Consider the following 26,807-nt stretch of genomic DNA (forward strand, 5'->3'; position numbering starts at 1 on the left):
ATTCCTTGAAACTGCCACAGATTGTCTCCTATATTGTTTCAATATAGTAATCCACAAAGTTTTTCATGGTAAACATACCCTGCGATCTTGAGATGGTGTTAATAATTTTTATATAGTACTGTGTTTACTAAAATCATTTTAACTGTTGTGGTAATGAGGAATATTCATTTTTTTATTTGTATCTGATTTGGCACCAGCACAAGGCAGACCTCAATAAATGAAAGGGATAAATTCTTTAAGTGTTTGCTAGAATTCAACAGTGAAACCTAATTTTCTTTTAGTAATAATTTAACATTTTAACATAATTCTTTTAGTAGATATAGATACATTTTTTAAAATGCTTTATTATAAAACTAACAAAAGTATTGATTTGAATGATACAGTCAGACAAAGAGACATCTACCATCTGCTGATTTGCTCTTCAGTTTCCCATACAGTTCTGACTGAACCCGGTAAAAGAGAGGCCAGCCCATCTGAGCCTTCCACATGTGTGCAGGGACTCAGTTATGTAAACCTTCAGCTGCTGCCTCCAGGTGCACTTCAGCAGGAAGATGGAGTTGAGTGTAGAACTTGGAGTGGAAGAAAGCAGCTTAAGAGTTGTGCCAAATGCCTGTCCTACAAGTATTCATTAGCTATTTCTTTGGAAATCAGGTTTTGTGAGGTAACACTGTACAAAGGTACATTGTGCAGTTCATCTAAATTGCAGGACTTACTGACATAACACAGAACTTCCTTTTGGTATTCTAACAGTACTCTCAATGACACACCATCTGTTACTGGAAATTTACATATCCTTCCCTTTTCTTACTTGATCAATGAGACATAAATCCATTTCCATTATCTTAAAATCCTTAAATTTTGCTACTATTTATTTTTAAAATTTTTCACTGTAGTTTATTGTCTACTTTAGAGTTCTAACACGATTTGTTTTGTTTCAAATTTCCTATAATTTCAAATTATTTTAAAACAGAATATTCTGTTTTTATTCTTCTTAAAAATCATGTTATAAGGCATTTTTTGCCGATTAATATTTATATCTCTATGGTACACATTTGATACATGTATGCTATGTATAATGATCAAATCTGTGCAATACCATCTTCAAACTTTAGTTATTTCAGAGATGTTGAGATCGTGGTACTTTTAGTCCTCCAATTGACACTGTAAATGATAAACATTTTTAATATATGCAGCTAGATGAGTTCAGAGATCTGTACCTCGAAAACCATGATCACATGTATGTTATAAACATGGTAATTCCTTTAGAAGTTTCCTTTTGCTCTTTCTGTGTTTTTTATTGTGTGTTAAACTGTGTGTGATAAGCACATTTAACATATACATCTACCCTCTCAAAATCTTAATGTTGAAGAATTAGCTATATATAGGCATAATGAAGCTGAAAAGATGAAGGCACAAACACACACATAGTCACAGTGAGTGAGTGAGTAACTGAAACTGAGAGAAAGTGAGAAAGACTAACTCATGCATTAGCCAGACCAATCTCCAGATGTCCTTAAGAGTCAGGGTTGGGTCAGGTCAAAGCAAGGTGCCAAAAGGCCATTTCCATTACTTCCTAAATGGTTGTTAGTGTCCTAAAACATGGGCCATATTTCAAACGCCTCAAGGATGCATTAGTAGGAAGCTGCTGGAAGCAGAGGAGCTAGGACTTGAACCTGCTCCCTGACATGAGATGTGAGCATGCTAAGAACCAGCTTAATCTGTGTTGCCACAACATACATCCTTTGCATAAAATGTAAAGCTTGAAATGTTGTATTTTTTAATTGTAGACACTACATTATACATTAGATATCTAGGACTAACTCCTCTTACATAACTGGACATCCAACTAACACTTTGCTGTTATCCCTTCCCCAAAGCCCTTGGTAGCTACTGTTCAACTCTGTTTCTAAGTATTTGGTAATTCTGAATTCAGCATGTTGACAGGATCATGTATTATTTGTCTTTCTGTGTCTTGTTTCTTTTTGTCAGTACTACCTTCAGGTTTATTCCATCATCTATATACAGAACAATTTATTTAACTGTTCATTATGTATATTTAGGTTGATTTCATAATTTGGCCTTTGTGAAAAAAATGTTGCAAATTATGACAGTGAAGTTTTCACAATAAAATCTTCACTTGAATTCCTTTGTATGTAAATTCAAAAGAAAGACTGGTGGGTCATATGACAACTATAATTTTATTTTTTGAGAAATCACTGTGCTTTCTGTCTGTGCATCAAATTAAATTACACTTCCAGTAATTATGCATAAGATCCTTTCATTTTATTTTTTTTCTAAGCTTAAAACCACAATATTTTTTACACTGATTTAGACACAGGCTATCAGGGTAGATCTGTATGTCCACAAGCATGTGTATTAATAAGTATTAACACCTTCATGAGGATTTGACGATATTAGCAACTTTCAGTTTCCTAGAAGATGAGAAGCGGTAGGACATCAATAACACTTGCCTTTGAAATAGGACAACTTTGAGGGACACCGGTAAATACAGACGGTATTAACAATCACCGTATAATATTTTTTTTTAAAAAAAGCCTATTAATGTTACTGGACTATGAGGGCATGGTCATCCCAGATATACATAGAATTATTATATGGCATTAATGGGAAGAAAATAGAAAATGAGAAGAGTAGTTCAAAACATATTTTATCTGGACATGACAAAAAAAAAAATAGAAAGGCAACTAACACCAGACCCCACATCTTGCCTTGATAAATGTTCCTGATAACAAAATACAGGAAAATATTCTGCCTCCATTTACCCAGTAAACATTTTATCCTTTTCTGTTTCCATAAGAAAGAGATGGTTATTGTGTCCCTGCTAAGGCAGAGATTTAGCAAATATTAACATATAGGATTTGGGGTTTCTCAAAATAGATAGAAAAAAAAAGAACAAATTATTTTCTGTACTTTCTCCTAACTCAAATAAGGGTACAGATGTTAACTACTAGTCATTACTAATTAAGGATCTGATGCTCATTTGAATCTACAACTAATTTCCGGTGCCTTGTTCACACATGTGACAATCCAGAAATACAGCAACAAAAAAGAATAGTCTTTTTGATAGTATGTAGTGTCACTACCAGCCTTAATTGCTTCATTTTTACATCACTAATGAGCTTTTACAGTCTGCAGCTGTCATTATATTTTTAAAAATACACACAAATTTACCAATCTAAAAAGAGTAATACATACCTTTCAGGTGAGGGCTGTGTACATGCATTCTTTGCAAATGCAGATTTACAGGAACAAATTCTAATGTTTTCTCTCCTTTACTGCTGCTTGATTTGAAAGAAGACCCTAGGTGGAAAAAATTAAATATTACCACCAAATAAACAAATAAATGATCATTTTTGTGGGTATGTTTGAATGTATCTGTGCATGTTGAAGTGTCTGACAGAAAAATGATAGAAGAAATTTAAAGAAAAACATATCCCACAAGTTGCTTCTCTTCTCGCAAATTAGTTTTACTTGCCTGAGTTATTCTTATCCCATTAGATAGAGCAGAAGAATGTTCAACTCCCTGTTTTAGGTGCCAACATGATACAGTCAAAACTCAGTTTTAATTCCCCCATCTTTGGCTGTCTCATGTACATACCCATAATGTTTGTTATTGCTCTTTCACATAACACACAGAAAATGCAATCTAGTTTGAGTGAGACAAAAATCTGCATTCACACCTGTTTCCCGGTTGAGTTCTGTCAAAATGTCTTGATACATGTTCACCATTTGATCACAGTGAGTCAGGACATTTTTCCGTAGATTGTCCCAGTGTGGAGAAAGTTCACCAAGTTCTTTTAGCTCCTGGTTTCTGTTAAGAAATAAAAAGGCAAAGTTAATTTTTATCTTAATTCTTGGATACATAATCCTTAATCATGATTTTCAAAATCCATCTCTGGAAAGTTCTATAAGCTTATTAGCTTAAGATGAACAACAGCATAAAACACAATGAAAAAATACAAGCATAAATCACACATACAAACATTAACAAAAAGCAAAATAATAATAATAATAAATTTCCTTGCCAAAAATTTCAATAAGACAGGACATAAAACACTTGAAAAGCAACACAAAACTTTTAATATAAAGTTTATAAATTACTGGCTAACTTTAATTTTTTTTGTGAAAACAGCAATTTCATTTCATTTTATGACACAGTTTCAGAGGCTCTGGGATCCCCCCAACCACTCCCCATGCCCTTGCCCCATGGTGGATTCCTCCATCTTGTTGCAGTATTATGTTCAAATCCAGTCATGATTCTTTCATTGCAAGTTATCATCTCTCCCAGTGTTTGTGGTCATCTTCTTTGATTTAATGGAATAGAACATATTACTACTGCATCTTTTCTCTGAGCTCTTTCTAATTTTTGTGAACATTAGTTACATTCTAAACTTTTCCAAAGATTAGCTTTCTTCACACAACCTTCACAGGAAAGGACATGATTGATCAGTGGATGACAAGAGGAAAGACAAGAGGAAAGTAGACAACACACTGAAGAAATGGGAAGTTCAGTTCTCTAGTTGATTCTCTAGTTGCACTCAAATTACAGGATAGTCAAAGTCAAGATGAACGGCAAAGACAAAAACCAACAAATCATTCCAAGAGCTTTAGTTCTCTAACTCTAGCAGAGCTGGGAAATCAGATTACATCTGAACTAGATGATACAAGCGAAAAACCAGTATGTAAGTTTTCCAGAATTCAGTTATAATGAAGATATTATTTGAAGATACCTGTTTTAAGCCAATAGAGTCACCATTGTGTTACAACTGAAAATGGGTTTACGTCTTTAAATCCTCATCAGAAAGAATAATTGAAAGGGGCATGGTGAGACAAACAAGAAAGGGTGGTAGAGTGCCCCCTGACTTTACTGTAGGATATAGAGATGGGACTGTATGTCAGTATATCTCCCTTAAGAGATGATTGGAAAAATAATGGTCAGAATAGTTTAGCACTCTTCAGGAAAAGACCTGGAATAATATATGAGGAGTTAAAATGCATTGTAATATTCAAGGTACCACCTTTTATGCAGAGAATTACACAGATAACCCTGTTTGTTAAAAAAAAAAATTCCACTGAAAAAGTAAAAATTCAGAGAGACTAACAACCAATATAATGTTTCTTTGAATCGGTAAAAAGTTAATAGTGCCAGAGTGGTGGCATAGCAAGTTAGTTCTCAGCCTGAAGTGCTAGCATCCCATACCGATGCTAGTACGTATCCTAGCTGCTCCACTTCTGAGCCAGCTCTGCTTATGGCTTGGGAAAGCAGTAGAGAATGGCTCAAGATGTTGCAATCATTATATTAAATAAGGATACTGGGTACAAAAATCAGTTATTTTTTTAATCAGGAACTCTAGAGTTATATTTGCTTTATTGCAATTTAATTCATTCATTTGAACAAAAACTTCCACACTTGAAAATCTTGTTTATATCTCAGTACAGTTTCTCTAAAAAGAAAGACCAAGGATCGGGCAATGCCAGGTCAATAACCACAAGGAGATAAAAGAAAAACCGATGGAGGGAAAATGAGAGAGCACACACAGGTGGTACATTACCGATTCAGAACTTCAGAAGGGAACAGGACTAGTTTCTTGGTTATGTTGAAAATGCCAGGAAAATTATTGGAAAACCCTGTAGCTTGAGATAGTTTGTTAGATGGAGAGATTGGCATATCAGTTCCTTACTAGATTCTATATTTCATTGGTAACAATTCATCCTGTGTGAAAGTAACTCCCTGCACTCAACTATAAAATATGTTCCTGCCAGTGCCAGAAGGGAAGAACACAGGAGCTGGCAACATTGTTGGCTCTGCTCTGAAAAGAGATGAGGTTCAGACCCAGTGAGGCAGCTCCCTTGGTAGGTGCTACTGAAGACAAAAGTCAAGTTTTCACCATAATGGACAATGTTACAGTTAATGGTAAGTCTGTGCTGACAGTGGCAATAGACAGAGCTCCCTACTAACCAAATGACCAAGGTTTGGTAGATATTTTTTCGTTGTACCAACTGAGCCAAAATATGCAATCACTTGCATAACTGAGATGTACTTGCATCAATTACTTACAGCTCAATAACTTATAAAAACAAAATGATTATATTTTCCCAAGTGCAGCCCAATAAAATCCTTTAAGCCAATTACCAGTTATAAACTTCTGAAGTCTGAAAAAGAGGTAACAAACTCAACTACAGTGTTCAATGTTCCAGTTGATTCTTATGAGAAATTCATCAACAATCTCCAGTATCACTCACTTTCTGATTTTCCATACACTCTGCCAGCATTTAACTGTCAATTGCTGCCTGAGAGAATAAGTTCTTTCTTTGCTTTTAGATTCTTGCTTGCTATAATTGCCCATCTACATCTGTGCATGGGATATCTCTGAATCTCCAGACATAATCTTTTTGCTCAGATTCTGTAGCACTAGTTCTATCTGTAAAAGATGATTCAGAACTATGTTACCATTTTTGCTACTTGACTGCCATGCGGAATACATATATTCAATGAGAAACAGATGGAAAATTCTAGCCATGAAGAATGCAACAGCCTGTATCAGCTACAGATTTAGCAGGTTCACCCTGAAGGACAGGGACCCAAATATTCAGTATTTTCTTCCATATTGGAGCTGTAGCTGAGCTTTTTATGATTGATGTTATTCCACTTTTCTATCAGATCTGCAGCTTTTGCGTGAGGATGTAAGTAATGATTCTGAACATCCTAAACATTATCACACTTTCTTTAATGTAACAAAACATGTCTCTAGGTAACAGCAGCGTTAAGTAAGCAACATCCTATTGATTGATGCATCTGGAAGCCATCAGATGTAAGTTCCAACAATGGCACTGGGAGGGCAAAAGAAAACACATTTTCAGACTATAATTCACCCACTTAAGAAAAATTATGTTTCCTTCCAATGTGGACATGCTCCAACTTAATTTGGCTTGTCAATTAAGCTTTCACCAAACATCTGTTTTGTCTCTAAGGAACCATGGAGCAATGGGACCAAACTAGTGGTTATTATCAATCTGTGTTTGCAACTAACAGTTTATAGTGATAGTAGTTATGTTGCCTTGGAAATGGGTGCCACATGCTTGGATCCATTCCACATCTCTGTTTCTGTCATCAGGTTTATTCTCTTGGGAGTCCACTGTACAAACTCATGGGTAGACTGCAAAGGAGGTTGGCTAACATCCATTGGACAGGAAAAATAAACACCTGGTACATGAGTTTCCTTTGTGGTGTCTACACTAAAAAGCCATTGAAACATAAAGATGTTTTATCCTCGCTACTGCAGGATTTTTCATGTATCTAGTGTCCACGTCCCTTGTATACCATTTTTCTTCTATTTTCTTCCAGTTGCATAAGGCCATCAACCCTTCCAATGCCCTGTTTCTGAGTGTATCTGGACCTCACAGCATCTTTTTCCCCACAAATGTAAAGGACAATGTACAAACAGCAGATTTGCCAGAAGGATGATGAATTTCCTTCACTGTTGATACTAAGTCTACACAAACCATCAGGCTAACATATCTTCCTACCAGTTTAAGTTATCTCCTCCAATGTGAGTTAGGCACAGGAGAACTTGTATGTAGTTATAAATGTGAGCTGACATAGAATTATCAGTAGTATGACAAGATGGGTAAAACAGGACTGTCTCTTACAAACATATGAATTCAGTTTCAACTGTATCGTTCTCATATAAAAACACATCATGCCATAACATACAGTGGGACTGAATCAATATTCAGTTTGCAATGTCTCCAGTCACAAGGTGCCTTTGTATCGTCATCCTCAGTGTTGCATTCCCCAGGAAAATGCCAGATCGCACCTACTACACCTGCATGGTATTTGCGTTTCTTTTTTTCCTTCTTAAGATATATTATTCAAGAATATATACTTTTGTCATAAAAATCATAATCTTAGAGATGTCACAGCCATAAAGAAGATTAGAAAAAATATGAAATCTCTTGTTAAACATATGGAGAAATCTAACTAAAATCATTTAGTTTCAGAATCAGTAGAATACCAAAAATCTTCTAAGATAAAATAGCCATGTCTACTTTTCTGTTACTTCTTCACTGTAGAAAGAAACACAAAATAAGAAAAACACAAACAAAAACGTGTATGTTTGATTGATATTAAGGAGTGAGATGTAAAATGTGGGATCTTGATTTTCAGAACTATGTATGTAATTTTTCTATTCATATGAACAAAGTTATATTTCTGGATTTAAAAAAATCTGAGTATTTTAGTTTGATTGGAACACCTATTTTTGTATTGCAACTAATACTTTTAAATACATGTTCTAGGGCATTAATACTGGAATTCAAATGATAAGATTCAAATGACACCAAAGACCTGTGGTTCAGTCTCCATGTGTTGCTTCACTATTTAAAGCAGGCACCTAGCAAGAATGCTATCAGCTGCATAGTGACATTCTTTAAACAACTTATGTATGTGTATATGTATTTATCTATTGTTGGAAAGGCAGAGTTATATAAAAAGGAGACACTTAGAGATCTTCCATCTGCTGACTCACTCCTCAAATGGCTGCAAGGGCTAGAGCTGAGGGCAACATCAAGTTTGGAGTCAGAAGTTCCTTTCAGGTCTCCCAATGGGTAGAGTGGCCCTAGAATTTGGGCAATCCATTGCTGCTTTTCCAGGTCATATCAGGGAGTCAGATTGGAAATGGAGCAGCTGGGACAGGAGCTGGCTCCCATATGGGATATCTGTGCCACAGAGGCCTGAACATATTTTCAGTAAGCTTTCCAAATCAATGAACACTGGGTTTGTAATATGTCATTACATTTTTAATTCATAGAGAATATGTTGGTTAAAAATATTGCTAACCGTGCTTGAAAAAAAAAAATCTCTCTTCACTCACAAAAGAGTTTTTCCTTTCAAAAGCTCTATATTTCAGTTGCTGCTATGTAAGACTTAAATAAAACACTGCCCTGGTAAACACATATAATCTCATTAACTCATTGTCGACTCCCTTAGATTTTTGCATTTAAAACAAATATCCTAACCTTCTTCTAAATTATCCGAATTCTCAAAGAGTGCAACAGACAAACAGGAGTTTGAAAGAATACACTGTATATTAAAACATCAGTACGTCTCCTAACATACAGCACTTTTTGTCACTGCCATCTGTTTTGTTTCCCTTTGCTATCTACAAAAATAAAACAGGAATTATGCAAAGGAATTCTCTGAAACTACTGCTGTGGCCTGTTTGAGAAATACATAGCTTTCAACTGTAAATTATGACACTCTTTTTTATTTAAAATTGTTCATTTGAAATGCAATAACAGAGTGGCATAAAGAAAAGGTGAAACTGGGAGGGAGAAAGGAGGGGAAAAGGAGAGAGTGGGGAGCAAATGGGCAGACTCATTCCAGATGCCCAGCGACTGAGACTAAGGCTGGACCAATGCCAAGAACTCAGGCAGGGTCTTCAAAGCAGGTGACATGAAACAAAATACTCCGTGATAATAATCTGTTTCCCAGGGTCAACATTTATAGGAAGCTGCATTCAGGCAGTGAAGGCTGTCACTGAATCCAGGTACCCTCATGGGGGGGTCATAGGATCCTTTTCCAGCATCTTAGGTTAGGCTAAATGCTTCAAAGTAGAATATTTTTGATAATAAATATTTACATGAAACTCTAGATTTACATATTTTATTTTTGGAATTATTGCTATTTAGCCTGCCTATAACACAGGATGCTTGTCTTTTTAAAATACTAATTTCAAAAACAGAATAAGTCGGGATGGGGAAAGGAGTAGGCAGAGAAGCAGAAAAGGAAAGACATCTTTCATCTTGAGTTCACTTCCCAAATGGACACAAAGACCAGGGCTGGGCTAAGTCAAACCAGGAATCTGTCCTCCATCCAGATCCCCAGCGTAGGTGGCACCTGCTTCTGTTTTTCCAGGAGATTTAGCAGGGAGCTGGATCATGAATAGAGCAGCCTAATCTCAAACTGGTGCTCCTGTGGATGCCAATTGCTCAAGCTTAGCCTTAACCAATAAAGCAGGCCTCACATGGTTTTTGTTTCAGTAAAATTCCAAGTTCCTCCAGGTTTTTATGCTTTTCTGAATCAATCATAATGTGGAACAGTCTCCTATTTATATGACATATTTGAAAATCAATCCAGTGAATGAGATTAAGAAACAGGACAACTGTTTTTGAAGAGAGGAGACAAATAATTGAACATCGAATGAGTCATGGAAGTACTGGAAGAAAAAGCTGAGTTTAATTTTTCATATACAGCACATACAACACCAAAACATTTTTAAATAAATGATTTTTTTAAAAAAAATTACTTATGTATTTGAAAGGCATAGTTACACAGAGAGAGAGCGACATAGATCTTTCAGCTGCTGGTTCTTGCCCCTCATGACCACATGGGTTGGGCTAGGCTGAAGCCAGGACTTAAGAGGTTCTTGTAAGATTCCCACCTGGTTATGGGGGCCAAGTTTCATTGCTTACTCAGGCACATGAGCAGGAAGCTGGATTAAAGGTGGAGAAGCTTGGACTGCTGATATTACCGATAACAGCTTGATTCAATATGCTACAACATTGGTCTCTAGATAAATGGGTTTTAACAGTTATGTTTTGCTTATGAAGCTGTGTTGGCTTCTGAAACTGGAAAGGATATGTTAGAAATTATATCAACTAAATGGACAAGCATCCCTTTCCCTTCCTCTATCAGCCCACTAGCTTCTATTGTGACTTTTTAAATTCTGTGTAAAACATTGCTTGGAAAAAGGTTATACTGAAAAAAAAAAAGCCACTGAGACAAATACATGCATAACTAGGAGGGATTTTAGATTCTACATTTAAAAAAATCTAACTTTAAAGCCTGTTGATTATACATATCCAAGCAAGAAATTCCAATATAGTGTAAATGTGTTCACAGCCTTTGAGTAGCAGAGATACATAACAGTCATCCGTTGGTCTTACTACAGATTCTTGTTTACGGTCAGTGTTCCATATGAGCATACTGACTTACTGGATGAAAGGTTTCATTTCAATTCATTTTGCCAACTTTCAGTAATTTGGAATAATGTCCGATACAGACTAATGGCAAAGAAGAGTGTTGAGCTCTGACTAATTACAAAAGGGACTCAGTCACTGTAAATTCTTCTGACCTTGTCTCTTCTAGATTTGTAATTTTAGACTGCACAAGTCTTCTTTGGGGCTACAGAGAAATTTAAAAAATTATCTTCATGGGCCCAGCACGATGGAGTAGTGTTTAAAAGTCCTCACCTTAAATGCGCTGGGATCCCTTATGGGCACTGGTTCTAATCCCAGCAGCCCTGCATCCCATCCAGCTCCCTGCTTGTGGCCTGGGAAAGCAGTCGAGGACAGCCCAGAGCTTTGAGACCCTGCACCTGCGTGGGAGACCCAGAAGAACTGCTGGCTCCTGGCTTCAGATTGGCACAGCTCCAGCCATTGCACCCGCTTGAAGAGTAAACCATTAGACGGAAGATCTTCCTCTCTGTCTGTCCTTCTCTCTGTATATCTGCCTTTCCAATAAAAATAAATACATTTTAAAAAATTATCTTCGGGCCCGGCGCGGTGGCGCAAGTGGTTAAGGTCCTCGCCTAGCACGCCCGGGATCCCATATGGGCGCCGGTTCTATCCCGGCAGCCCCGCTTCCCATCCAGCTCCCTGCCTGTGGCCCGGGAAAGCAGTCGAGGACGGCCCAAGGCTTTGGGACCCTGCACCTGCGTGGGAGACCCGGAAGAGGCTCCTGGCTTCGGATCGGCATAGTATCGGCCCGTTGCGCTCACTTGGGGAGTGAATCATCGGATGGAAGATCTTCCTCTCTGTCTCTCCTCTCTGTATATCTGCCTTTCCAATGAGAAAATAATAAAAATAAATCTTTAAAAAAAAAAAAAATTATCTTCATGTAGCATGTTTAAGTGTGATAGAAAATTGTAATATGCTGGGCTACAGCGTACCCAGGTATTTGTCTAAACATTATTGTAGGTGTCTCTGTGACAGTGTTTTAGGTTGAGATTAAACATATGAGCTGGTAGAGTGAAGAAAGCAGATCATCACCCTTCTTAGTTTGGGTGAGTCTCTTTCAATTAAAATGAAACAGCTGAACACTGCACATTTATCCAAATAATGGGACATTCTCCTGTTCATCTAGGGCCTTGACTATTTTCTATTGTCAGACTAGGGTTCACTGGCTGTCTTTACTTTAATCTTTCTTTCACATGTCAACTGGAATTATTCATCAGTTCACCTGGGTTTCCAAGTTGCTGACTACTTGCAGTTGTCAGAGGACTTGAGTGTTGTATAGGTTTATGAGCCACATCTTTATATGAGATTTCTCTCTCGTGGTGTGTAAAAAACTGTGGGTGAGAAGTGGCCAAGCTGATGGAAGACGACAAGAGGGAAACATGTAGAATGTACTTTGGGGGGCCAATTGTGGCTCATTCACTAAATCCTTGCCTTGCATGCACCAGGTTCCCAAACAGGCATATGTGTCTTCCAGCAGCTCCACTTCCCATTCTGCTTGTGACCTGGGAAAACAGTGGAGGACGGCTCAAAGCTTTGGGCCCTGCATCCACATGGGAGGCCCAGAGGAAGCTCGTGACTCCTGGCTTTGGACCAGCTCAGCTCCAGCTGTTACAGCCACTTAGGGAGTAAATCAGAAGACAAAGCCCTTTCCTTCTGTATCTTTTAAATCTGCCTTTCCAATAAGAAGAAATAATTTTTAAAAAGAATGGACTTATGGCTCACTAATGGTCATTTAGCCCTTCTACCTGATTCCATAACTATTCTCTTGACTTCTTCAAAAACAACACTGACTACGGAGATGTTCAACTTGTCTAAGACACCTGCACAGAAATCTCTCTGTGCTTAGCCTGTACCCCACATGAGAGCTCTCAACTAGAAATGTGAACCTAGGATTATAAACTTTAAAAACCTGAATATACATATTCAAAACTTCCCAAAGTTGTGAAATGCCATGATTGCAATAGAGAGCACTTGTAACTAACGGTCAATTCATTCATAGAAATGCAGCAAGACCAATTTGATAAAAGGAAAAAAATGGATATGGACCAGAACAAAAACATTAAAATGCTATTTGAGCTTGTTATTATTTAAGTAAACAGAAATATGCTCCCAAAATGAGCTCCATAATAGCATTTTGTAAAACAAAAATAGCTTGTCCATTTAAATAAAGCCTGTTGGTAGTCATCACATAGTAAAACTACATGTGGGTGTGCATGGGTGGAAAATTTAATAGCTGGTCTACTTTCATTCATTAAGCAAGATTAGTCTTTAAATCGAGTCTAAAAGAAGTCATGAAAGATGTATCCACTAGCAAAAAAATAAATACTAAATAGTGAGTGAAGAATAGAACACAAAAAATGACTGGGGGTGGTTTCAATTTCATAGAGTGATTGGCTGACACCATAAAATTGAACAAAGTTCAATTGGATGTCAAGTTTCACAGTATATTCAACTCACATATCAGAATGTCTGTAATTTAACTCATACAAGGATAAAAGCTGCATCCATAAATTATACAGGCTTAGTATAAAAAGTGCATTTTTATAAATGAAACTCTGGTTACTGTTGCAATTCATGAGCCACTATTTCACTGAAAAAGAACTGGATATTTTGAGTAGTCATTCACTCTGATTTTAACTTGACATTAAAATAAGTGGTTACTGTATTATAAACTCAATAAAATTTCAATTTGTATGCAAAGGTTAAGAGTTGGAACACAGTTGTTACAGGACTTATTTATTTCACAGAATTGGTATGTATCTGATAAGCAGCCAGATTCCATAATTTAATTTTAGGTTAATGCAAAAAAAAAATGGAAAAAGTAACCATCTCTTGTGATAAAGATGAATTTCATTTATTCATTTTTAAATACTGCCTTATTTAACTTTGATAGTTTGTTTTGAGGTTATGAAACACGGAGAGCATTTATTTAAAAAATTCGCAATGCTACACTTATGTTAAAATCAATAGTATATGAAACTGTGTGAAACGATCTATTAAATCCACACACATTAATCACGTGTCTTCTCACACTGAGTGGCCAAGCAAAATCACAAATTGCACTTGAAAGACTGGTAAATCAAGTCTGTTTACATTCCTGTCATCCTTTTATCACTCCTGGCCACATTTTCAGGATTTGCAAATATTTTCTTTATTCTCTCTTCAAACACCCCAGGATGTGAAGTTATGGTATTTTCCAATTTATTTAATCAATATATGAATTTCACAGGCAGATGGCATTCTGGTAACTGCACCAGATATTCTAATTATTTGTGGCCAATGACAGACACCATTTACTGTCCAGGTGTCAGTCCCTGTCTCTTCCTTTTAATAATCAAAGTTATTATTAATAATCAATATAGATCAATAATCAATATACAGTAATCAAGATACACAGAATGTATTCACTTAATTTTCAGAGCAGTTCTTAGATGGTTGTTCTAGAGCCATACTAGACAAAAATATTCAGTTAAATAAAGTATTTTCAAATGTTTACTATTTGTATGGATATAAAACGGAGCAGTGTAGCATAGAGTTCCATTACCTTAAAAGTTTAACTAACTGGACAACATTTCTGTAGCTAAATGAAAATATGACTGACAAGTAAGTCATTCCATGTCACTCTTTCAGCAAAGAGCAAAATTAGAACTTGAATCAAGGAGTTGCAAATATAAGAGCAATCATTTTTTTCAATTTTGATTCCAGGTGAGTATAGTCTCCCTGCCTCCAAGAAATATTCCTGAATAGGGGCACAAAATTTGACTCTTCCTACCACAAAACTGATTTGAGTAAAACTTTCATCGATCTCAGTTGAGCTGGCTCAGATATTTGACTTGATAAATGTTCCACATAGCTGGAAGATCAATTAATGCAACAAAATTGTATTTATTTTCTATTCCTTTGACAGATGTTTATGTGCTCTTAATTCTAAGCACTTTGTAAATACATTCACTTTCTAAGCTCACAAGAAACAGATGAACAAGATACAACTATTTATATCTTCATTTTACAAAGAAAAAGGGAGGCCCATAAAGTTAAATAATTCTCCCAAGGACACTCCTATACAGTGAGTAGCAGAAGTAATGTTAAGTCAGAATAGCTTCTCTAGGAATCTGTATTCATACTATGGTATTGCTATAACAAAATAATGCAAATTGATTGACTTCAACAATGGATATTGTTTTTTACAGAATTCTAGCAGCTGCAAGTGCAAGGTCTGTTTCTTGGTTTTCAGATGACCCACTTCATAAGGCATCTTTAAAGTCTGTCTCTGTGGACCCAATACAATAGCCTAATAGTTAAAGTACTCCCCTTGCTCACGTTGATCCCATATGGTTGTACCAGCCACCTCACTTCCCATCCAGCTCCCTGCTTGTGGCCTGAGAAAGCAGTCAAGGATGGCCTAAAACCTTGGGACCCTGCCCCTGGCTCTTGGTTCCTGGCTTTGGATTGGCTCAGCCCTGGCTGTTACAGCCACTTGGGGAGTGAATCAGTAGAGGGAAAATCTTCCTCCCTGTCTCTCCTCTCTGCATATCTGCAGATATGAACAGATCCTCTGATTTCTCTCCATGTGTCCAAATTTCCTCCACTTTTATTTAGATACTGGCCTTTTATTTCTAACTTTTTTAGTTTTAAAATTTAAATTTTTAAGTCGCAAAATTTTTAGATTATTTTAAAAATGTAATCAACATTTCAAAGGCTCTACATCCAGTCAGTTACAGTTATTCTTATCAGTTTTGTTTAACATGGTTCCCATTTTTAGGTTTTCTAATGCAATAGCTAGTAGTCATATATAGCTATCAGATATTTAAACATAAGAAGGGCAAAGGAGATGCTGAGCATTTATTTTTATCTAAATTTAACAATCCTAAACATGCTAAATAGCTGCATGCAATAGGTGACTATGAATTTGGATAGTAGAGAACTGGAGTGTTCAATTAAGATTCAGTGATGTCTCCTTTTTATTTCTGCACCTAGTGCTCATCCAAGGTTTCCTAAACCCCTGCTTGAATCAGTCTTGACATCCTGTCCTAAGTGTATTCCATCACCAGTTCCTTCTGAAAGCAGTCTCCAGTTTATCTATATCTCCAGGTCTATCACCATCACCATGGTCCAGGCCGCCATTTACAGCAGCCCAGGCAAGCACAGTACTGCCTAACTTTTTACCTTTATCTTTACTTCCATTTCCTGAATGCAATCCTGCTGCCCTCTGCTAAACATTTCAATTGTTCTTGTGAAAAATATTATATCATTTATTGCTTGTTATAGGTATCTTAATAAATTCCAGGAATAACATAAAAAACAAAATGATGATTTTTTTTCCCTCCTTTTTTGTGGGCCAGAAATCTTAAGTGATCTGGAGGCTGCCATTTCAAAATTGACTGCCTCAGCATCAAATCCACCAGTTTTGTGGACAATCAGCATGTGTGTAGGCTGATCTTTCCAAGGATAAATTATGGTCCAATGAATACATTTATGAGGAGCACTGGATCAGGAAACCAAGGAAATTATACTAAATTACAGAAATTATATTAAATTATAGACTCAAATGTTTTGTAGACAATTCTAACTTTCCATTGAGCTCAGAAATAACTGTGGTCAGACCTTTGACATTTTGGATATTTGCTGTGTCCATGATTCTTCATGTATAGGCTAAGAGGTTTCTACCTTTTAAAGGTATATACATCTATGCCCTCACACTGGTTTTACAATTAATTTATTTTTAAATCCCTATGTGCATAGGACTTAGCTCCTTTCATACAGATGAGAAAACTGAACATCAGAGTAGGAAAATACATTATGTCATGTCATAAAAGTATTAGCAGAGGTTAATGGAGCCAATTTGTTAAAATATAGTAGCTATACTAAAAACACGATAATATCACCATATGGCCTAAAGTTGTAGACTCTTGTGACTCTTTATCTAATTACCAAAGTAACCCTGCAAAAGAAATTTAAAAAAATATATATATACATATAAATATGTCTATGTATATACATATATATATGTGTGTGTGAACAAAGCGAAGCAAACAAAAAAAACAAGGAAATTTGGGCATAGAGCAATTGCTCAGCAGCTAAATCTTCGCCTTTCATGCACTGGGATCCCATATAGTTGTGGGTTTGTGTCCTGGCTATGCCACTTTTCATCCATTTCCCTGCCTGTGGCCTTGGAAAGCAGTCAAGGACGGCCCAAAACCTTGGGACGCTGCACCTGCTAGGGAGACCCAGAAGAAGTTTCTGACTCCTGGCTTCGGACTGGCTCAGCTCCAGTCACTGAGGCTACTTTGGGAGTGAACCAGTGGATGGAGGATCTTTCTCTCAGTCTCTATTTTTCTCTGTATATCTGCCCTTTCAGTAAAAATAAATAAATCTAAAAAAAAAATACTAAAGATTATGCCTCATAGCAGAACAAACTATATTAATTAATTAAATGATACAGGAAATTCACAATTTAAGGAGCTTTCTGCAGATCTTAAGTCTGTACCAAGTGCCAGCTTCACACTGGCGCTCAGGCAAAAGAGTCTAAGCATGTGTTTTCATCATAACAGTATATTCTCCTCTAATCCAAAAATGTGAAGTAAGGAATTTTGAAACAATAGAAAAGATACGCTTCTAAATGAGCTTTGTCTTAATTTTTCTAGCGAGGGATAGTTTAACACCCAAATAGTAAAATAAGATGTATATTTCTATTGCCAGCTTGGTAAAACTAAGGACTCTACAGGGCTTCTCATTAAATGATAGCAAAAATCCATAACAATGAACCTAATGGCACACAGCATCTGTCTTCAACAATAGAAGCTGGTAGGACAAGGGCATTTTATGTGATAAATAACACAAAATATTCTAACTGTGCATCAACATTGTAAAAATAAAAAAAGGAACAGAAAAATAATAGTAGTCAGGGATGAGTCGACAGTTGACAACACAGCCCTGATGTGATATCTTTTGGGGTGGTGGTTTTTTATTTATTTATTTTGATTCCTAAGACTTCCTTATTCTGAGAGCACAAACAAAAGAAAAGGAAAAGCACAAAGAGAAACAGAATTTGAAAAGTACAAAAACATCTATGAGATTTGACAGTTTGAAGTTTACTGGCGAAACATTATATCTTTGTAGAGTAGTTGGCTCCCTATTGCTCTTCCTTATAATGAACCTTGCCTTCCATTTTCACTCTGCCTTCATTATTGTCAAGTATGCAAATCTCAAGAGATATCTTCCAAACCCTATGTACAACCAACAGCAAAAAAAAAAAAAGCGAAAGATGAAGCTGGAAAATTGGCAAGAGGTAAGGATCAGACAAGGAACCCTGGTCTGGAATTAAACATATTTTGAAAAAAGAAAATGTAGTTCAAAAAAGCTAAACATACAGGCTGGGTCAATAAAAACCTGACTATATATGGTTTCCTATGGGGGGAGGAGTGCTTGAAATAGAACTTATCTAAATACATATAGCTGTAGGAATTTTAATATACACAAAATTTTAGAATGTTTTTGTAGACCTATAATTTCAGAATAGGGTGAACAATGCTAAAATTATTATAACAAAAAGTGTTTTGAGATAAAATACAAGATATAAAATTATCCATTGAGAAGAGTTTTATTCATTAGAAAACCTGTATAAACAAAAATAATTAAGTTCACAAGAAAGTTGTATCTCTCTAAAGCACTCTGTTATGGAACAGGTGATTCCAAAGCTGGGGTTTTAAAGGATCATCATGGCCATTGTTACACATATAATAATACACCGTGTTCAACACAGAGATTCAGATTACAGTTATTTCTCGGTATAGATATATTTTTAGAATTGTAGTTCTACATATGTATAATGTGGACTACAAAATATCTGAAATATTTTGTAATGAGCAACATACATGTGTTTGTCTTTGGTCCAAATCATTAGTCTAATTCATGTGTATTTTTGAGCTCTAATACATGCATAGGCCAGATACATGCATTCTGTCAAACACATAAAGTTATTAAAACTTTATATTTTATAGGCCTAAAATCTATCATGTTCACACATTAGAACATTTCTTGGATTGAACACTCCATCAGGATTAGTGTGCCCATCATATCAAATATTTAAAAAAAAATAGTGAAAACAAAATAAATTTTTTCTTCCAATACCTATTTTTTAAAAACACAGTACACTGGTATTAAATAAAAGAGCCTTTAGTCTTTTCTATTCCACTATATAACCATTTCCAATCTTTCTGGTCTAGTCTCCTCAGCCTCTGGAAACACTTTTTACTAAAATAAATTTTCACCATTTTATGATATAGGAACTGACACTTTTTTATAAAGCTTACACTACATAGCCACCAGAGAGTGTCATTTAAACACATCTTTTTTTTTAATTTTTAAAAATATATATATTTTTTATTGGAAAGGCAGACATAGAGAGGGAAGGAAACACAGAGAGAAAAAAGTTCCATGCACTGGTTCACTCTCTTGTGGCCTTAACAGCTAGAGCTGAGCTCATCTGAGGCCAGGAACTAGGAGCCTCTTTCAGGTCTCTCACATGGGTTTAGAGTTCCAAGGTTTTGGGCCATCCTCAACTGCTTTCCCAGGCCACAAGTAGGGAGCTGGATGGGAAGTGGCACAGCTGGGATAAAAACCTGCATCCACATGGGATCCCATCAGATGCAAGGCAAGGACATGAGCCACTAGGCCACTGTGCTAGGCCCCAAACACCAAGTTTTAAAACCACATATGTGTCCATCAGAATGTTCGCTACACTGGGTACCATCATTTTATCTAGGAACTTACATACATCAATGTATGCCAAGCACAGCCAACCTTTGAAATAGTACAGAACTCAAAGAAAATAGTCACCATAAACAATGCATGTGAAAATACTAAAACTGCAAAACTTTTATTAATGATCATATAGCAAAAACCAAATATATTTTCTGCACTTGACTCATTATTTTGCAAATTTAGGAATAATCATGGGGCTAGAATGATCTTAAATTAATATTTGAAGTTGACTATGAGCAAATGTTGTAACATAGGACATGCTACAATATTGCCTGAGCAGAAGTTCCTATTATCCTAAGATAGGAACTAGCAGAAAAAGAGCGATGTTGAAAAGTAGGATAAGGAATAAGTGTTAGATATTTGAATTTGAGGTAGCTATAAGAAATAAATAAGATTTGGCAGGGCTGGCACATTATAGTAGTCGTTAAAGTCCTGGCTTTGAACGTGCCAGGATCCCATATGGTCGCTGGTTCTAATCCCAGCAGCTCCACTTCCCTTCCAATCCCTGCTTGTGGCCTGGAAAAGCAGCCAAGGATGGCCCAAGGCTTTGGGACCCTGTACCCGTGTGGGGGAACCTGAAGAGCTTCTGGCTTTGGATTGGCTAAGCTCCAGTTGTTGCACTCACTTGGGGATTGAATCATCGGATGGAAGATCTTTCTCTCTGTCTCTCCTCCTCTCTGCATATTTGCCTTTCCAATAAAAATAAATAAATCTTAAAAAAAAAAAAAGATTTTGCAGACAGGGTCAAAAATCTAAAACCCACAGATGTATTACTTGGAGCATTTGGAAAATGATATCATGGAAAGACAATGGACCTTGAAGAAGTGTGTATTACTTATATGGAGGCAGAAAGAGAGAGGAGAGAGAGTTGAGGGTTTAAAATAAACATGCAAAAAATGCTGGTGTATAAAGCAGTTGAATGTTCTCTTCACATTCATATCCTTGAATTTAAAGAGTGAATGAACTCCACATACAGTTGTTTGAAGCAGTCATCATTATTTACTTTTCTGAATTATTCCAGAGATAACAGTGTTGAAGCATGGAAAATAGCCAGTATCAGAAAACGAGGAAGAAATAAAAATTGGGTAAGTTGCTAGAAATGTAACTAATTTTCCATCTTATTTTATAACAAATTCTAGAGAATTCAATTTAAGAATTTGGGAAAATAAGCTACATATTCCAAAGCGATTCGTGTTGTAAAAATACAAAATGTACTTAAAATGTTTAATAGCAATAAAATTTTAAAATTACATTATGAATAATGTTAAAATATTCATCACACAATAACAAAATATACGTTAAATACTTGTATAACTGTAATTCTTACAAATCAAAAGGATAATCATGATTTTCTTACTTTCCTGTAAGTATATGCATATATTTCTGTATCTGTAATATAGTTAATCAAAATATTTGTGTTTGGAAATGAATATATGCCCAGTTTTTGACAGTGTAATTACTGGGAGTTAAAAAAAGAATACAGTGTGAGCTCCACAGAGCTGACTTAAGCTTTAAAATATGATAAAATGAACCACCTCATTAAGATATTGCACTTGCAATTTTATACATTATTTTCTTTTTTCTTCTTTTAAAATCACACTGAAGTAATTCATCCATAGGCCAGCACTGATCTTGAGCAGGACTGATTGTACAACAGTCCATCTGCTGACACTGGTCAGGAGGGTTTTTTTCTCCCTGTCAAGCAGAAAGGTCACACGAGGGCTTTTATAGAAATAAACTTTAAAAATGAAAAAAAAAAAAACTGATGCAAATTTTCCAGAGGAAAACTAGAAATTGGCACTCAGGACCTTAAAATACATACTCAGATTCACTTCTCATATTTAAGCCTATAGAACATAAGTTATGTGTACAATTTTGCCTGTAAGATGCATGCATCTCAATTATTCACATTGTATTTGACATACATATGCATTTAAGCAATAATTTCAGGCACCTCATTGACTATTTCCATGAGAGAGACCATGATGTAAAACATTACAAAATAATCCTAATGGGGAAAGTTATAAAATGTGATGTACAATACAGTAATAGTTTCAATAATGTATACAGGAATATATACTTCATGAACTACAGTCTGGACAATAAAGACTCATTGATGATGATAGATAAATCAGACTATGGAAATTAGGATTGAAAAGACGGCAGAACCATATTCCTCTCCTTACTTTAAGTTTGCATATTAAGATATATCAAAGATTAAGTGTATCCAGTGAGTGCTCAAGGAAATAGTACAAGTATTTTAGGAGTAGCATATCATCAGGACCAAAGGACAAATACAAATAGAGACTTTAAAATAGCAGAAGCCAGAATATAACCCAAAATGGCAGGTGCGCAAGGTACACAGAAGACACCACCAATCCTGTGACAGAGGCCACTAGTTACCCAATGATTTTGTAAGGAATCAAGCTGCTTTTTCAAGCTATGTAAATATATGATAAGCATCCCTCATTTGTCTATATATTTTACAGAAGTGGGGAAAAGGAAGAATGAAATTCTAAATGACTGTAGTTTTACTAAATGACAGGGACCTATAAAATGTTTTAAACTATGCCTTGAGAGCTAAATTTTACATAATGTTTGGTATTTAGGTTGAAAGTAGCTCCTTAAACTAGAAGAAATCAAAGTACCATTAATTAACAAACCTAATCACCTATTGTTAAATGCAAGTGCTTTTATGTTGCTGCGAAGAAAACTACTCTTTTGAATCTTCTTTGTTAATATGTAAGTATACTTTTAGTATTCAAATATATCAATCAAAATTAAGCCGGCATATATTAAATGATGAGTTGCTTAAATTGGTACTTAATGTCATATTCACAGAATCAAAAAGGACTCATATATGGGTTAGGTTTTAAAGGAAAATCAAGATGAAAATCAGGAAATGATAGCCACAGAGCAGTAAAATCTGCTCTACCCTGCCGCAGTGAGGCTCAAGGGGATGAAAGTTTATATAGAAAATAAAGGTACAGTTCCTTCTTGGTTGTGGATTTATAGTGATTTTACATTAACTTTCTTGCTTTATACATTTTTATTACTTTAGTTTTGGCTCTGGGAACAAATAATCACAAAATTATTAAGTATAAGCTTTTTTTTTTTGTTGCACAGTAGTAAACATCAGTGATATCTAAGGCTTACTGTTGCATGTGACTTTGTAAGACCTAAGCCATAATATGAAATTCAAACCATGTAGTGTCATGAATTCACTACAGTGCCAATTCAAAAACTGTTACATATGTGCAGCTGAAGTCAAAAGGTGTTGTTACCTAGGTCAATTGGAAGGAGTCCCAAAGGATTTAAGCCCTATGACACTTCTGAGATTCTGTGTATGTACAGCCTCAAATTCAATAAAAGCGGTTCATGCTGAGTTCAAATGTCACAGTAACTGTGAGGCTCAAAGACCTGGTGAAAATGCTTTAAGATAGCAGCTTCAGGCAAACACACAGTATTTGCAATATGAAAGTAGAGGCTGCATTGCCAATGACTTGCCAGCCACAATTATACTCAATTTCAGAATTGGCTGCAAAGTATAAAATTTTTCTAAAATTATATATATATATATAATAAGTATATGCACACGCACACATATATATGCATTATACAACCCTGAAAATAGGATAGATACAGGTGAATACTCAATTGAACATATAGCTACTTCAAATTTGTGAAAGTTAAGAATATACTTCAGTGTGACCAGTGTACTGTCAATCCTATCAATTTGAGAAACATACTACAAAATCAATAATACTGATTCATCTTTACAACAGTTTTGATTATGTATATATGTGTGTGCATGTATGCATGTATATGTGGTTATTTCAAAGTTTGTGGGAAATTGATACTAAAAGACATTTATTTTGGTACAAAAACTTAAAAATCAAACAGAGGTTTTGCATGATGTGCATTAATTATAAACATTTTGAGGACCATTCCTGCGCAAGGATATCACATTTTTGCATCAAAATAAGGATTATTGTTATTATTGTTTGAGAGGCAGAGTAAAATGAAGAGAAAAAGGACTCTTGTCCTCAAATTCCTGTAAAATCCAGGGCTAGGCCAGACTGAAGCTCACAGTCTTTTATTTATTTTTTAATTTTAATTTTTAACTTTTTTTAAAAATTATGATACAGTTTAATAGGCACTGGGATTTCCCTTTCTCTTCCCTAAGCACTCTCCCCTTCCCATTGATTTCCCTGCTAGTTTTATAATATGTGTCCTTCATGATCAGTCGTAAGTCCATCATGTTACCATTAAAATGTCTCCCAACAATGTAGGCGTGGACAATGTTGGAAAGTCCAACATCCTACTGTCAGGACAGCTTCAAATCATTTCACTGGGAGTCCATCCTTGATCTGAATGTGTAGACACACTTACTGTGCTTTGTCTCCACTTCAGTCTCCTCTATACTTCCATTGTGCATCCCCTTGAATACACAGCTAGTGAGCATAGTTCATAACAGGGAGAAAAATAACAAACTTTCATCATTGTTACATTGATTACAAAGGAAATAAAGAACCTTTATGGAGGAATATAAGCCAGTGTATGACCCATGTTGTGCTATGCAAATTAAAATCAAAGCTAGAACATCATGACTCATAAGATAGCAAAAGGAGTGTTGAAAGTGACATTAACCATCTCAAGTGTATCCAAGCGATCGCTCTGTTATGGATGACTGATAAATAAATCACAAGAACATATTGAGATAGATAAAAATAACTAGGAAGTGAAAAAAGATAAAATTGACAGAAAAATGAAATTTGACACCAGAAAACTGCAATTTGAAACAAGAAAACAACCTTCCCTGAGAAGATGAGCAAAACAACCCCTAGCCATATTAGCATTGAGCTTCACCAGGGCACAATCTCTTAAAATTAGAGATGAATGAGAAGCTGTTCCAACTTTTTGCTCTTTATCCCACATTAGAGAAAACATGTGATATCTAAACTTTTGGGATTGGCTCATTTCCCTTAGCATAATGGTCTTGAGTTTGGCCAATTTAGCTGCAAATGATTGTGTTTCATTCATTTAATACCTGAGTAGTATTCCTTAGAGTAGATGAAAAAGTTTATTTATACCATCCTCTGTCAATAGGCATTTAGGTTGCTTCCATATTTTCACAATCACTGATTTTGTTGCAATGATGCAGGGGTACACGTTGCTTTCTCATGTATCAGGTCCTTTGGATAGATTCCAGAAGTGGGATTGTTGGGTCATATGGTAGGTGAGTTTTCAGTTGCCTGAGTATTCTCCATATTGACTTCCACAGTGACTGCACCAGCCTGCAATCCCACCAACAGTGAAGTAGGGGCACTTTTCCCCCCCCCGAGATCCTTCCCAGCAGGTGTTGTTAGTAGTTTTCTATACATGGGTCATTCTCACTGCATTTAAGTGGAATCTCGGTGTTTTGATTTGAATTACCATTATTGCTAGGAGTTTGAGCATTTTTTGTATATGTCTGTTAGTCATTTGGATTTGTTCCTTTGAAAAGTGTCTGCTCATTTCATTCACGCATTTCTTCACTAATTTGTTTGTTTTCTTGTAAGGGTTATTCTTGAGTTCTTTGTATATTCCGGATTTTAGTCCCTTGTCTATTGTGCAGCGTGAAAATATTTTCTCCTACTCTGTTGGCTGCTTTTTTGTTTGATTCACTGCTTCCTTTGCTGTGCAGAAGTGAAGCTGGTAATCTGTAACTCAATCTAAGCCTCCACTTTGGTGGCAGAGACCCAAGGATCTGAGTCATCACCTGTTGCTTTTTCAGCAGGAAACTGCAATCTATAGGAAAACTGGGACTTGAGTTCAACAATCTGATATTTACTGTAAGTGTTCCTTGTGGTGTTTTAAACACTGAGCAAAATACCTGTCCAATTTATATTTTATCTGTATTTTCTAGAAACTTTTTAAAGTACTCTCACACGGCTAACATTTCCTTTAATCCTCTTTCTTAGCTGACATTTCCCTTCACCCTTTAAACTCATTGTCAAACTTTAAAAGCCTGTATCTGCAAGTTTATAAACCTTTCACCAATCCTAGTACACGTTTCAATTTTCAATTTTCAACTCCCTTGACAAAACAGGCATAATTCTGTCGCATTTAATTTATAGGGATGGAAACATACCTATTTTATATTGACAGTGGATTCCCATCAATTCATAATCAAAATTCAAGGATGGGATGAAAAAGAAGATTCAATGAATCCAATTACCATGAAAGAAAGTAGAAGTTTTTCAAAATCCAAACTTCACAGATATGGAAGACTTACAGGAGAGCAAATTCCTTATTGTGATAAGTAAAAAGGAAGGTCTGCTTTTATAATAAGATTTTACTAAAATACTGCTATAAATATTTACTTAACTATCATCTGCGACTGCTTTTATGCAACAATGGCAGATCTAAGTAGTAACATACGCCTGGCAAGACAAAACTATTTTCTGTGTCTTTAAATAATTGTTTTTTTCTGGTACATAATATAGCTGAATCAGAAATCATAGGTTGGTATTGATTCTCTTCTTCTAAACACACACACACACTTGCATTTATAGTCCTATTTTCTTATCCAGAACTGAATATGAACAGATACACACTTTATATCTGTTTATTACTCACTACCAAAAAATGACACATCTCACTAATATATGTATTAAAAGTTCAGATCACAGACAGTTTAACAGTGCAAATGGCCATGATATAAAGTTGCCGAGGTAATTGTTTTTCCTGAAGAAAACACACAGGATTCTTAATAATTCTTTCAGAGCAAATTTTTGAGCAAATAAATTGAAGCACTGAACCACTTGTAAGCACTAAAAGATAACAGCACTATAAAACATGTAATTTTCATCAAACAAGAGAATACAGTACCTTTGCTTCATATCATAAAGGGAACATGGGGCAGGTAAAACCCATTACATATTTGAACAAAAGTAGCACAACTGAGAAAAGGACTTCAAAGTGAAACTTTACCTAATCTGGAGATTCCATCCAAGAAAAAT

At 35.7% G+C, this 26,807-nt stretch overlaps 1 protein-coding gene across 3 annotated transcripts in view; it reads right to left on the reverse strand.

Annotated features, from left to right (window-relative positions):
* Positions 1 to 26,807, reverse strand: part of INPP4B (inositol polyphosphate-4-phosphatase type II B) — a 377,559-nt gene that overhangs the window by 164,868 nt on the left and 185,884 nt on the right. For 2 of the 3 annotated variants that reach the window (XM_040967292.1, XM_040967290.1), the window contains exons 10-11: positions 3,702 to 3,832; positions 3,217 to 3,321 (exon numbers count right to left, since the gene is read on the reverse strand). In XM_040967292.1, coding sequence (XP_040823226.1) covers positions 3,217 to 3,321; positions 3,702 to 3,832 — 236 coding nt within the window. Of the gene's footprint in view, positions 1 to 2,710; positions 2,725 to 3,216; positions 3,322 to 3,701; positions 3,833 to 26,807 lie in introns of all 3 variants that reach the window. The other variant, XM_040967293.1, reaches the window with a different exon arrangement.

The sequence above is a fragment of the Ochotona curzoniae genome, unplaced genomic scaffold (genome assembly GCF_017591425.1).
Source record: "Ochotona curzoniae isolate NIBS_2020 unplaced genomic scaffold, NIBS_Ocur_1.0 scaffold_4506, whole genome shotgun sequence".
Lineage (NCBI taxonomy): Eukaryota > Metazoa > Chordata > Mammalia > Lagomorpha > Ochotonidae > Ochotona > Ochotona curzoniae.